This window comes from Sceloporus undulatus, chromosome 1, assembly GCF_019175285.1.
Source record: "Sceloporus undulatus isolate JIND9_A2432 ecotype Alabama chromosome 1, SceUnd_v1.1, whole genome shotgun sequence".
Lineage (NCBI taxonomy): Eukaryota > Metazoa > Chordata > Lepidosauria > Squamata > Phrynosomatidae > Sceloporus > Sceloporus undulatus.
Window position 1 is genome coordinate 169,375,214 of NC_056522.1, and position 12,734 is coordinate 169,387,947.

A 12,734-nucleotide genomic window follows, 5' to 3' on the forward strand; every position below is an offset into this window, starting at 1 on the left:
AGTTCATCTGCAGCACTGTTTAAGTGCTCCAAAACCTGCAAAAACAGAAAAGGCTGATAAATCTGAGATCTAATATATTTATTTGTGTAGTGTGGTATATAGATTTTTATCCTTCCCTTCAACAACTTTTCAGGCCAGATTACAAGGAACTGGCATTATGATAAAAGCAATTTTAAACAGGAACATGAAAAAACAAAGATAATTTTAAAAGCAGCACAGATGCAATCCACAAAGATGAAACAAATACAAAGCAGCATAAAAGCAAATGAAAGAAAACACTTCAGTTGGTGCTGGAATGACACTCAGAGAAGCATTGAGTGAAGAAGGTGGAATTCATACTGCATCAGTTCTGAAACAGCTGCATAGGCTGCTTCTTTGTTTCCAAACCCAACTCAGTGCTGTGGTGCTTACCTTTAACATACGCATAGGATTTATATGTTGTTCTGTACATGCTGTTGGACTACATGTCACAACACTCCTAGCCAGAATAGTCAATAGTGAAGGATTCTGGCTGCTCTAAACCAAGATCTGCAAGCCCCGTGACTCCTAACCATGCTTTAAAGTCTTAATTGGCTTGGGCTCCAAATATCTGCAGGAGATTCTCTATCATCATCCTATGTTTGTGTGTGTGTGTTCAAGTTGCCAGTCCACATATCGCAACTCCATGAATTTCATAAGATTTTCCTAGGTAAGGGAGACTCCGGAATGTTTTTGCCAGTTCTTTCCTTTGGAATATAGCTTACAGCACCTGGTATTCATTGGCAGTCTCCATCCAAGTACAAACCAGAGCTGACCCTGCTTAGTTTCCAAGATTAGACAAGATCTGGATATTTATTTAAGCCTCCTCATCCAACACCAGAACATAATTTTAAGATCACCAAGGGAGTCTCTTCTCCATCTACCCAGAGCACTTGTGCGCCTCCTCTTATCCCAAGCACTACCATCAATTTTGTGTTGCTTTCAAAAATCCCACCACTGCTACTAACTGTGAGGGTTTCTACTTTATCCCCACCTCTGCCAATGATGTGAGGACCTTCTTCTGTTACATTTTAAAAATCCATTCAAGCATCCAGCCAATCACCAGTCATTCCCAATATTCAGTTCCCTCGCCCATCCCAACAGACCCTTACCTTAAAACAAAGACTACACATTACATACAAAATGATATTTTACTTTAGCTTACCTAAAACTACAACAGCATTTTCTACATAAGTCCAGAACATCACAAGCATGCCTAACATCAACAAAAGAGACAGGTTTCTCAGATGCAGACCCTCAACTGTGCAATATTCTCTCCATAAAGCACCAGCCCAAAAAGATCATAATAACCATTTTGTATTATGGTTAAAACACATATTATCTGTTTTTAATTGTTTGAAATTAATGTTTTAATCAGATTCTTTACTTAATGGGTTTTTAACTTTAATAACATACTGTATATTGTTTTAACTATATTTTGCTTTAACTTATACCGTAAACCACTTTGGCTGACATATGGGAGAAAAAGTGGGATACAAATAAAACCAACAAACCAGTCTGAGTTTTAAAATCTTGAGGCTATATTTAATGTGATGCAGAAGTCTATTTTATAGAGGGGTGAGGACACATTTCACTTAACTGATGGATCATACCCTGAAATCAAAAAGCAGGCATTAGATTTTTGTATGTTCATACATACATGTACAACAGTTGTGTCTAACAGAGCCCAACTTGTGCAAGAGTGATAGTTGAGAAAGCCAGTGTGGTATAGTGGTTTGTGCATTGGACTAAGACTCTGGAGAACAGGGTTCAAATCCCAGCTCAGCCATGTAAACTTACTAGGTGACTTTGGGCAAGTCACACTCTCTCAGCCTCAGAGGATGCCAATGGCAAACCCCCTCTGAAGAAACCTGCCAAGAATACCCTATGACAGGGTTGTCATAAGTCAGAAATGACTTGAAGGCACACAGCAAGAAGAAGTGATAATTGCCATTGCAGAAACAAAACCATATCACAGCCTGTTTGCAAAATGGCAAGGAAGAGACAGAACAAACATGTGGGGAAAGTTCTCCAGTATCATGAGGCCAAAACTGAAATGCTGGCCTTGCCACAAAATGCTACATGTGATACAAATGCAACAGTGCTTACTGCCCTGAGAACATCAGCCCCATAGTGAAGCACAGTGGTGGCAGCATCATGGTATGGGGATGCTTCTCCTTGGCAATGACTAGGAAAATGGTCTGAATTGAGGGCAAGACAGTGGGCGCGAAATGTAAGGCAGTTCTAGAGGAATTTTTTTTCAGTCTGTAATAGACATGGGACTGGATTAGAGGTTCATCTTTGAGCAGGATGATGACCCTAAACACTCAAGCCAAAATAGCACTTCGGTGATTTAAAAACAAGAGCCTGAATGCCTTGGATGTTTCAATCAAAGCCCAGACAGACTTCAATCCAGCTGAGAATCTGTGGCAAGACTTATAAATTACCTTTCACCAACCTGACAGAGCTGGGGCAATTTTGGCAAGAGACATGGTCAAAAATGGTAAGATCCAGATGCACAAAGCTGATAGAAGCCTACTCAACGAGACTTGCTGCTCAATTGCTGTCAAAGGTACTTCTGTCGACTGAGGGAGTACACCCAATAATACTTGTTTGTTTTGGTGTAGCTTTTCTGCCACAAAAAAAAAATATTTTGGATAGTGTTGAATATATTTGGTGCATCAAATGGTAACAATGCGAACCTAATCCATTTCATTTCCAAGCTGTAACACAACAAAACATGGAAAAGTTGGGGGTGGGGTGGGGTAATTTATTTATTTATTTATTTAATATCACATCTTTCTCTTTGTACAGAATAAAACATATATGTCATTTTTAAAGCTAGAAAGGACTGTACATGCAGCTAGCTTTTTACATCTTAGAGAAAGAAGCAGCTTCTGAATGTCTCCATTCCATTCACACCCAAGAACGGCTCTATAAACCCTCCTGAATTTATACAGCAGCTTGGGGATTACTAATAGTTTAAGATTTGCTGAAATAAATGGTATACAGTGGTGGACAATGTGTTTTGCATGCAAGTCTCACATTTCCTGCTAAAAAGTTATTATGAACACTAGCACTAAAACTGGGTATTTGGTTTAGTTTGGTTTTTTAAATTGAATTTTCCTAATTTGCATATGTACAACTGAAAAATATTACACTCACTGCCACCTGCATTACAAAAAGGAAATAATATGTTCAAATGAACAAATGCACTATGCCATTCAACTTACCAGGGGTAAACCATTCAGCAGAAACCAGTACAAACAGAATTAATTGAGAATCTCAATCATCTAGGATCCAGCAGTGTGCAAAAGCTGTCAGTTCAGCAGAAGAGAAACAGCTTACCGGGCTATTTTATCGCTGCATGACATAGTAAGCAATCTCTCTCCCTGCAGTACTCCATCCCAAGTCTGGATAGTAGCTGTAGATCTGACAGGGATTGTTCCTTCCCCAGATTCAATTTTCGTCCGTAGCTGCCCCCTTGCTTTTCGATTGGGATGTCTGTCTCCCTGATCTAAGTGACAGAAGTGGCCAACATTACTGATCATAAAATGGAAGATGAGTACTAATGGCGATGGTGGTGACTATGCTTTCTATGAAAGTTTATTACTGTTTTCTGCTACTCACAGGAGATAGGCACACGAGAGCGGCAGAAATAACAGAGAGGTGAGAGGAATTAGGAGAGCAGTCGTGTGCATTAAGAAACTTCACAAACATCTCATCCATACAAATTCACATCTGAGACTTGTTTGCTAATTCTTCCATTACACATTCTATAATTCCTCTCTGAGACAAACTCTAACTTGTTTAAAAGAAAATTGCACTTTAAATTTTTCCAAAGAGGCCTATAAGCAAAGATAGAGCTACAAGAAATCACTGTCATGCAGGAATGAATACACCAGCACAAGTTACCATGTACATAGTGTACATGGCTACAGATTATGATCTACATATGCATAACACATTCATTCCTACACAATTTTTATCACCCATTAAAGGACTATAAGTGATACCTATCTTTCTATAAAGTCCGGCTCTCATTTAAGGTTTTTTTAAAAAAGGAAAAGCAGATTTGTATAAACTACTGAAGTGATCACTATCATTTTTATATCTCAGACATCTTCACTGGTAAGGAAAATGGATCCTACCCTCTTGGGCTGCTTCGTGTGGTGAAAAAATCCGAGCATCGCCACAAGGAGAGGTGCTGATATAGAGATGAAACTGTACATTTTCCTTCAATTTAAAGCCACCTTGTTCTGACTTGATAAAAATAAGTTTTTGTTGATCTTCCTTATTACTGGAACAAAGAGAGAAATATTATTTGACAGGGAGCTTTTTTAAAAAGAAAAAATATATATAAAGTAAGAACCAATAATTAGCACAACAGGATTTAAGATGCTGAGACCAAGTGTTATCTGCTTTATTGTTGTGAGCCTATTAAAAGGCCTAATTAATTTAGAGGCCTAATGATCACCTTCCCTCCCACATAGTTGGATGTTTGTGCAGAAATATTTTTTCTAATTCTAAATACTGTACAGCACTTAGCAACCATTCTCAACAAAGAAGAAAAGGACAAAAACACAAAAAGCAAGAATTAAGTACACAAGATAGTGAAAGGCTTGATGAATAATAATAATAATGATAATAATAATAATACTGTTTATTTATAGCCCGCTTTTCCAAAGGAGATCAAAGCGAATGAACACAGAAAATAGAGTAAGACATCAACTGGATGACATTTTCATTTTCAACAGAAGGAAGTTTTAATATTGGACTAAGGTACCATCTCATTATGATCTTCACGGGCTCAGTAAAAAACAACAACAACAAGAGTGCATAATCTAAATGACGACCTACAAATAAAATTTTCAGATTAATTAAAATATACAAAATGAAGATACCTATTTAAGAAATTGAAACACATGAGTATTCAAACTATCTTAAATTTTTCATTTTTAATGAACTACGTATGCTGTGATACCACTATTAACTGATGGAAGCTTTCAATTTCCATGAATATTCTTTTTTTTTCCCCTTTTTTCTTGGATTAAATATCAAGGTGATTGGGTTATGGTCAGATAATATTTCTGCTTTTTTATTTCTTTGCATAGAGATTTTGATATACACATGTCAATCCTTGATCAGGATTTAAATCTTTCTGAGTAGAACGTATAGTTGACCCGTGTAGTGATATCCATATATCTAACAAATTAAGGTTTTCCAATAAATCAAATGCTACCATAGGAAGTTTCCCTCCACCCCCCCCCTTTTAGTTGATTTATCTATATCTGGGTCCCAGACACCATTCCAGTCCCTTACCTTATTTTAACCCTTATCTTTAATAATAATAATAATAATAATAATATGATTTATTTATATTCCGCCTTTTCCTTGCAGAATCATGGCGGATTGCAAAGCAAAGGGAGCAAAATACAAAGTACACCACACAAATTACATCACAGCAAACATATAGCATAATAATCTAAACAACAATCCCCAACTCTCTCCTAGCAACAATCTATTAACAATTACATGTCTAAAATAGTTATTCTCTAGGCTGGTGCAGCCAGGTGTCAGGTGCATTGGAGCTGGCATAAAATATTCTGCTGCTCTCCTCCACATCCTTCTCTGGGGCAATGTAGCCAGGTGGTCCGGGGAGGGGGCCCAGGAGCTGGCATTTTAAAGGTGCCACTCTCCGAGGGCGTCTCCCAATTAGCTGCCTCAGGTCCACTGGGCTTCAGGTGGTCTTTTTTAAAAAAATGTAAACATTTTTGTTGTCTTTGGAAGTCACATTGGGTCCTGCCCTTCACCATTCTCTCTCACACACAGCTGGAGCCAGGAGGTCTTTCTCCACTGGGGCTGCCTTGGAGTTGTTTTGGTAAGGAAGAGCAGGCTTTATACCTTCACCACTCTCTTTCTTCTTCTTCAGACGTCTGTACTTTCTGGACCTCTGGACTTTCTTTTTCTACACCCATTTTATCAGGTTTATTTTTTTCTTTCTGATCTTGTTTTCATCCTTGTAATCTTACTTTCCTTTTCCCTTTCTCTGGCTCCATCTTTCTTTTCTTTTCTTTTTTGTGATCCTTGTTCATCTTTATGGTTAATTAGAAAATCTTTTCTCTGTGTTTATCAAATAGCTCTTTTTCCTTATTGTGAAAGAGATTCTTTCTGCCTTTTCCCATTTGTATTTAATTTTTTTTGTCTTAAATGTTCTGTCAAGATTAGATAGGTTTTTTTTTCTTTTCTTCAGTATTTCAGTTGGAATTGCCTTAAAATTTTTACCTCATGTCCTTCAATTTCTAACTTTTTGTTGTAATTTGTTTCTAAAATATGGGAACTTTCCAAATTTTTATCTGGAAGTAATTTTAATCAATAATCAATTATCAATAAAAAGCCAAATCAGCCTAATCAAAAACTCTTGCACAGTTCCTCTGGATGGTTCAACAGAAGAACACAAAGATTTTCCCATAATGCTTACCCCACTGTGTATTACCGAAGCAATGTTTCTTGATAAGTCAGAATTTATTTTGCAGCATATTATCATCTTAAAAGTAGTTCATACTATCTTTCTTTAACATTTAGATAAGACAGTTAAAAACAATAGAAGGGCTAAAATTACAAGAGGCAACATCTTCTAAGCAAGATAGGATCTGTCTTCAGATTACTATGAAGGGTACTTTTCCCAAATATGGGAATCTATGAAAGCAACGGGGTAACATGCTTCAGACAGTTTCCTGAGGGACAGTCCTATTATGTTTAATGTAGCAAAAACAGCAAAGATTCTTGTGGTACCTTAAGAAGTAATGGGGGAATCCAGTGCTGCTGTTCCATTCATGGAACGGTCTGTGGTTCAGCAGATGCCTCTGCTAAGGTAAAAGAAAGGGAAGCTATTTTCTTTCAACACCCCTTTCCTTCTAAGGCCCCCTACTCCGCAACACCTTCTAAAGTAAAGTATTCCAGAAAGTCCTTCAATTCCCTGGAATAGATTTTCAGGGGATGAAGGCAGCAGCAAATTTAATGAATGGGCGAGAAAGACAATGGGACACACACAGACTATATTTGTACTGATGATTACCACCCTGATACACCTCTTGATTTGTATAGCAACACACAGCCTTGTTCTGTTTTCTCCCAGTAAGGAATCCAGTATCTTAATGCTAGCTGGTTTAAGTGCATATTCCTGTCCACTGCATACCTATGGCATGTTTCCCTGCAAAGACATGGGGAAAGGCTTCCAGGAAAGACATCCCAATGGGCTACTTTGCCTGTAAGTAATGACATGAGGATTTTGCATGTCCCCTACCAATCAGAATTGACCAGTGTGGTGGAGTGGTTTGAGCACAGGACTCCTGGCTCAACCATGGAAACTCATTGCGTCACCTTGGACAAATTACACTTTCTCAGCCTCAAAGCATGGCAATGGCAAACCCCATCTGAAGAAACTTGCCAAGAAAACTCCATGATAGGGTCATCATAAGTCAGAAACAATCTGAAGGCACACAACAACCGCCACCACCAATCAGGAAGATCCATATTTTTACTAGTAATGCAAAACATCTATGGTAGATGCCCAGAGCCAACTAGCTCTATTTTTTTAAAGTAACCTTACAATCATCTTAGTCTTCAGAAAGCAAATAAACATTTTCTTAACCATTCATATTGTATCTTTTCTCCATGTTTTTCATGACCTTTAATAATATTTATTTAGAATATTTATACCCTGCCCTTCAGCCAAAAAGTTTTGATGGCCTTACAAATAGCTAATTTGTCAGACCCCATCTTTCAGGATTACAACTGAAATAAGACAGAACACACGAGAAAAGGGGATAGCAGTAGGGAATGGGGGTTAAGCTGTTCTCCTGTTGGCTGCATGATCTCAAAATGGATATGAGAGCTGGATAGTTAAGAAGGAAAATAGGAAGTAAATCAAGTCATTTGAGATATGTATTTTAGTTGTTTTATGTATAAGTATCTATGTTTTATGAAGATTTTAATAAAAAAAAAGCGAGATGTGGTGCTGGAAAAGAGTGCTGAGGATACCATGGGCAGTCAAAAAGACAAACAAATGGGTCCCAGAACAGATCAAGCCAGAAATCTCCCTGGAAGTCAAGATGACTAAACTGAGATTGTCATATTTTGGCCACATATGAGAAGGCATGATTTATTGGGGGAAAAATAATGCTGGGAAAGGTGGAGAGAAGTAGAAAGAGAGGAAGGCCACATGCTAGATGGATGGACTCTATTAAAGAGGCCACAGATATGAGCTTAGAGGAACTAAGGAGAAAAGTGGAGGACAGGGAGTTTCGAAGATGTCTCATCCACAGGGTCACCCTGGGTCAGGGAGGGACGTCAACAGCTGCTGGCATACAGGCACAAAGGAACTGTGCCTGTCTGCTCTTCTCTCCCTCAGAGGTCAGAGCAATGGCAGTTAGAAAACGGAAGGAGGGAGAGGCTCTCTCTAACAGCTGGGGCTCAAGCATTAACGTATTATGGATTTGGTCAATTTCTTGAGTATGAAAGTGAAGTATAAAACAATGTGTTAAAACTCCAAGAAGTATATCCAATCTTCAAAGATGTGGCACTTGGACACCCATGGACAATTTATGTGGAAGTAAAGAATTCTTTGTTAACCTCCCCTATCCATCTAACTGACAGTTGGCTACCAACATCACCCTATATGATTATTTTATCACAGTTTAGGACAGATCATTTGATGATTTCCAAATTTCCCCTTCCTTTCCCTGCTGAAACTTCTTCAGTCCTCATTCTCGAAGGTGAAGGGGATGCCCTGGAAAGTGCATATATGTGTTGGAGTATATACCAGACAGCAACACAGACAGCACATGCTGGGGACGATGTGCTGTCTGTGAAGGTGTCTCACAACTCAGAAAACAAAGGTGTGCTACGCACCTCTGCACATGTGGAGGGGGGGAGAGATACAGGAATGCATGAAGAAAACATGTGTGAGAGATATAAACAGTTTTAATGGACTATTTTAGAGCTGTATGAGTGGGAGACACTGTCATAACCTTCTGGTTTGCACTCATGACGTTGAGACTAAGTTGCCTAAGTTGTTCTTTCGATTAATGGGTTGCTGCTGAAGTAGACAACTGTGATTTCAAAGGACTGCTGTTTGTATTTTGTGAGCTCAAATTAGTTATTTTGTGCTATAATATGGGGGGATGGATGCCAAGCAGGGCTGGCCCCCTCCTGTGGCAGATATGAAAGGGAAGAGGGAGCATCAGGGTAGAGTTAGAATTGGGGGAGGGGGGAGGAAAGCCCGGGATGGACAATGGGACAAAGACAAGGGAGGGGAAACCTGTAGTAGAAGCAGATACAGGTGACCTTTCTTCCATCCAACCTTAGGAGATGTCACACAGAATGGCTGATACGAAGATCCCTGGTCAGATATGCCTGGGGCCTGCAGTCATGCTTGAGCTTTAGCTGGTCTTGAAAAGCATTGGGCCCCATGTCCCCTCAATGTTACTGTGACTATCCATTGTACTCACATGGAAGATATTGGTTATGAATGTATATGACTTGTGACTGTGTTGTGTGTGCCCTCTTGTCTTGGTGCAAATGAGATGCATGTGTGCATACACACACACACAGAGCCTTCTGCTTTGAACTTTCCATGCTGACTTTGCCATTAACATACAAGATTCAGTTTGTGTCTGCACCTAGTCCAAGTTTGTGGCTCTGCCCTGAACCTCTTGCTCCACAATAAATGGGCACCAGTTACAAGTGAATGGGAATGACAGAGAAAACTGGACAAAATCACTTTTCCTTCTCTAATATTAGTACACACATCTGCTTTCTCAAAAACCATTTACAAATGGAATGGGAGACTGGATTTCACTTGAGCAAATGTATGATGGCCTAAGGTTTTATAGACTAAAGTTCACTATATGCTTAAGAAAGGCTAGATCACAGCTTTGGTACAGCTTCTGGTCTTTTAAGATGTGTGTGTAATTTAAACAGCATACCTCCAAAGAGGCCCGAAGCAGCTTTATTTTGGCCTGTCTGTTTGAGCCCTAAGTCAAACAGGAAGAAAAAAATTGCAAAAATATGATGCCTTGCCACCTACTCAGATAACTATTACTGTATATAGTCAACTATAAGCCAAAAAAATTATGTCCAAAAATTAACCCTAAAATCCTGGGTTGACTTATATACCAGTCAATACAGTAGCATAGTTTAGAAAGGTCCTGAAAGAAGCACCACCCTATGTACCTTGGCAGTGATTTCTGAAAGAGCTGCATAGGCAGGAGTGTGTGTGTCTCTGTGTGTGAAAGAGTTGATTCCCTTCTCAATCCGATGTTAAAACTTCTCCCCCTCCTCCTCCTCCTCTGGCTCTCTCTGCCCACCTAACACCCCATTTCCCTCCACTTCCCAATCCAACGTTAAACCCTTCTCTTCCCACCAAAAAAACATCCTATTTAACTCCCTTCCCTTCCGAATCTGATGTTAAACTCTTCTCTCACCACCAGACAAACACCCCATTTAACTCCACTTCTTTTCCTTTTCAATCCGATGTTAACACCTTCTTCTCCAGTACCAAGGAAGGGGTGTTAGATGGTCAGGAGAGGTCCAAAGAAGGAGAAGGAGGGAGGGACATGGTGTTTCCCCCTTTACATCCTTTGTTACATGCCCCTATGATTTACCCTTGACTTATCCACAGGTCTTATCAAAATCTATGATTTTGACCCTAAAACCTTCAGTTGGCTTATACATGAGGCCGACTTATACATGGGTATATATGGTAGTTCCCAAGCATAAACTTTTGGAAGAATTTTTTGTTACAATTTCTGCAAGCTGACTTTCAAATTCCTGTATGCAGCCCATCTGTTCAATATATTATTTCTTAATTATTGTCTTTTACTGTAGGCCCTAAGTATCCAAGGGGGTATGGCTGCAGGACCTCTCTGCTTGCATGTGGATACCAAAAACCATGATATATAAAGGTGTAGTAAAATGATGTCCCTTATATAAAATGGCAAAATCAAGGTTTCCTTTTGGGAGTTTCTTAAGTTAATTTTTTTGAACTATGGTTGGTTGAATTTGGGGATGCGGAATCCATGGAAACAGAGGGATGACTATATATGCAGTTTAGTATGGGCCATAAAAGCACTGATATGTTTTTACTTCTTCAGTATATGCTTTGCTTTTAATTATGAATACATATGTATTGCTCACATTCCATTTCCTTTCTTTTAACAGCCCCCAAAGAAGGCCAGAAAATATTTCTAGGCCAAAACACATTTGGCTAATTGTAAGAATAAAACCATTTTATACATCCTGTGAGTCACTTTCTTGCACAAGTTTTCACTGGTTGTTTCCAGTTCCTTCTACTTTTGAGCATCATAAAGGGTATTACGGATGTAAATATTTTTACCTTTGAGATTTTAGAAAGTCTCAGCTAGAGTGCTATCCCTTTCCAGTTTGTATAAGACTATTATTTTTGCTATCTCCATTACAGGAAATCAGTCCCTTTGACTTCAGTAAAAATTTCAGTAAAAGTGTACATGTTTAAAGGCTATTTCTGGGATATACAGGGGAGTCACTTGAAAGTAAACAGTTGGGGAAATTCAGGTAAGCTTGCAGGTTTACATTAGAGGCAAGAAATCTCAGGATCTGGGGTTCATCACCCAAGGATCCTACTCCAGTCCTTTGCGGTTCTCCAAATGGCCACACACCATTACCCTTGACATCATCATTTGGTTATTTCCCAGTTTCTGTATGGGTTTTTCCCTATTCTAAAAGTTTGAAAGACTTAGGGGGGATACAGTTGGGCAGAAAGGGGTGGCGAGACACCAACCCTTTCTCCTGCGGAATGTTGCTGTGGCAACCACATGTCGCAACAATGATGCATCCGGAAAAAGGAGCCGCAAAACACTGCTCCTTTCTCTGCCACTGCTGAAGTGCCATTAGCACCCTGGAGCAGCGCGGTGACGTCCCTTGTGCACCGCGCCATTTGGATGCGGTGCACGAGGCACATCATCAGCATGCATGGTGTGTGAACATTCGCGCACCAAAATGGCACCTGGACAACACAGTAGGGCTCAGGAACATGTGGACGCTCCGCTCTCCCAAGCACCAGTCTGTACCGGGCCTTAGTTACTAGAGCTTTATATTAAAATATGCTGGTATTTTTGGTCCTGCCTTTTTGCCTTTGGATGCCACCCCCAGAATGTATCTGAAACAAAATATGACCCTTGGATGAAGGCATTCTCTGCCCTCCACGTAGATTTCAGGTCACTATCTATAAATTTGAAGCAAAGGTGCGGGACGAACCATCCAAAAAGGACGGTCTCCTGGCGCCTAGCTTTGGTCTGCAGGGAAGCTGCAGCTTCCAGACCGCGGGACTTCCCTGCAGACCAAAAAGAACCCGCAAAAAGTATGTTCTTCTTGTAGCGCAATTATGACGCCACAGTGCGCCAGTGGCGCACTTGCGACATCATAATGGCACCATGATGTGCGGACATTAGGCGTCCGTCACGTAATGATGGCAGCGCCCATCAGTACAGGGCATCGCCATTTTGACGCCCTCATCACGTGCAAGGATCTTCACTAGAAGATCTGCCCCTCGCATGTGATGAGGGTGTCCTATCGTGCCCGTCTGGACCAGGCCAAAGTTTGGGAAGTTACCTTTTTGACTACCAGTCCCATTCTCGGAGTTAAAGTCTCTCAAAAAAGTAATGTTTCCAAAGTTC

At 39.9% G+C, this 12,734-nt stretch overlaps 1 protein-coding gene across 5 annotated transcripts in view; it reads right to left on the bottom strand.

The window, feature by feature from the left end:
• Positions 1-12,734, bottom strand: part of ADARB1 (adenosine deaminase RNA specific B1) — an 82,355-nt gene that overhangs the window by 14,624 nt on the left and 54,997 nt on the right. For all 5 annotated transcript variants that reach the window (XM_042471285.1, XM_042471317.1, XM_042471274.1 and 2 more), the window contains 2 exons: positions 4,170-4,318; positions 3,367-3,535 (listed from right to left, as the gene is read on the bottom strand). In XM_042471285.1, coding sequence (XP_042327219.1) covers positions 3,367-3,535; positions 4,170-4,318 — 318 coding nt within the window. The remainder of the gene's footprint in view (positions 1-3,366; positions 3,536-4,169; positions 4,319-12,734) is intronic.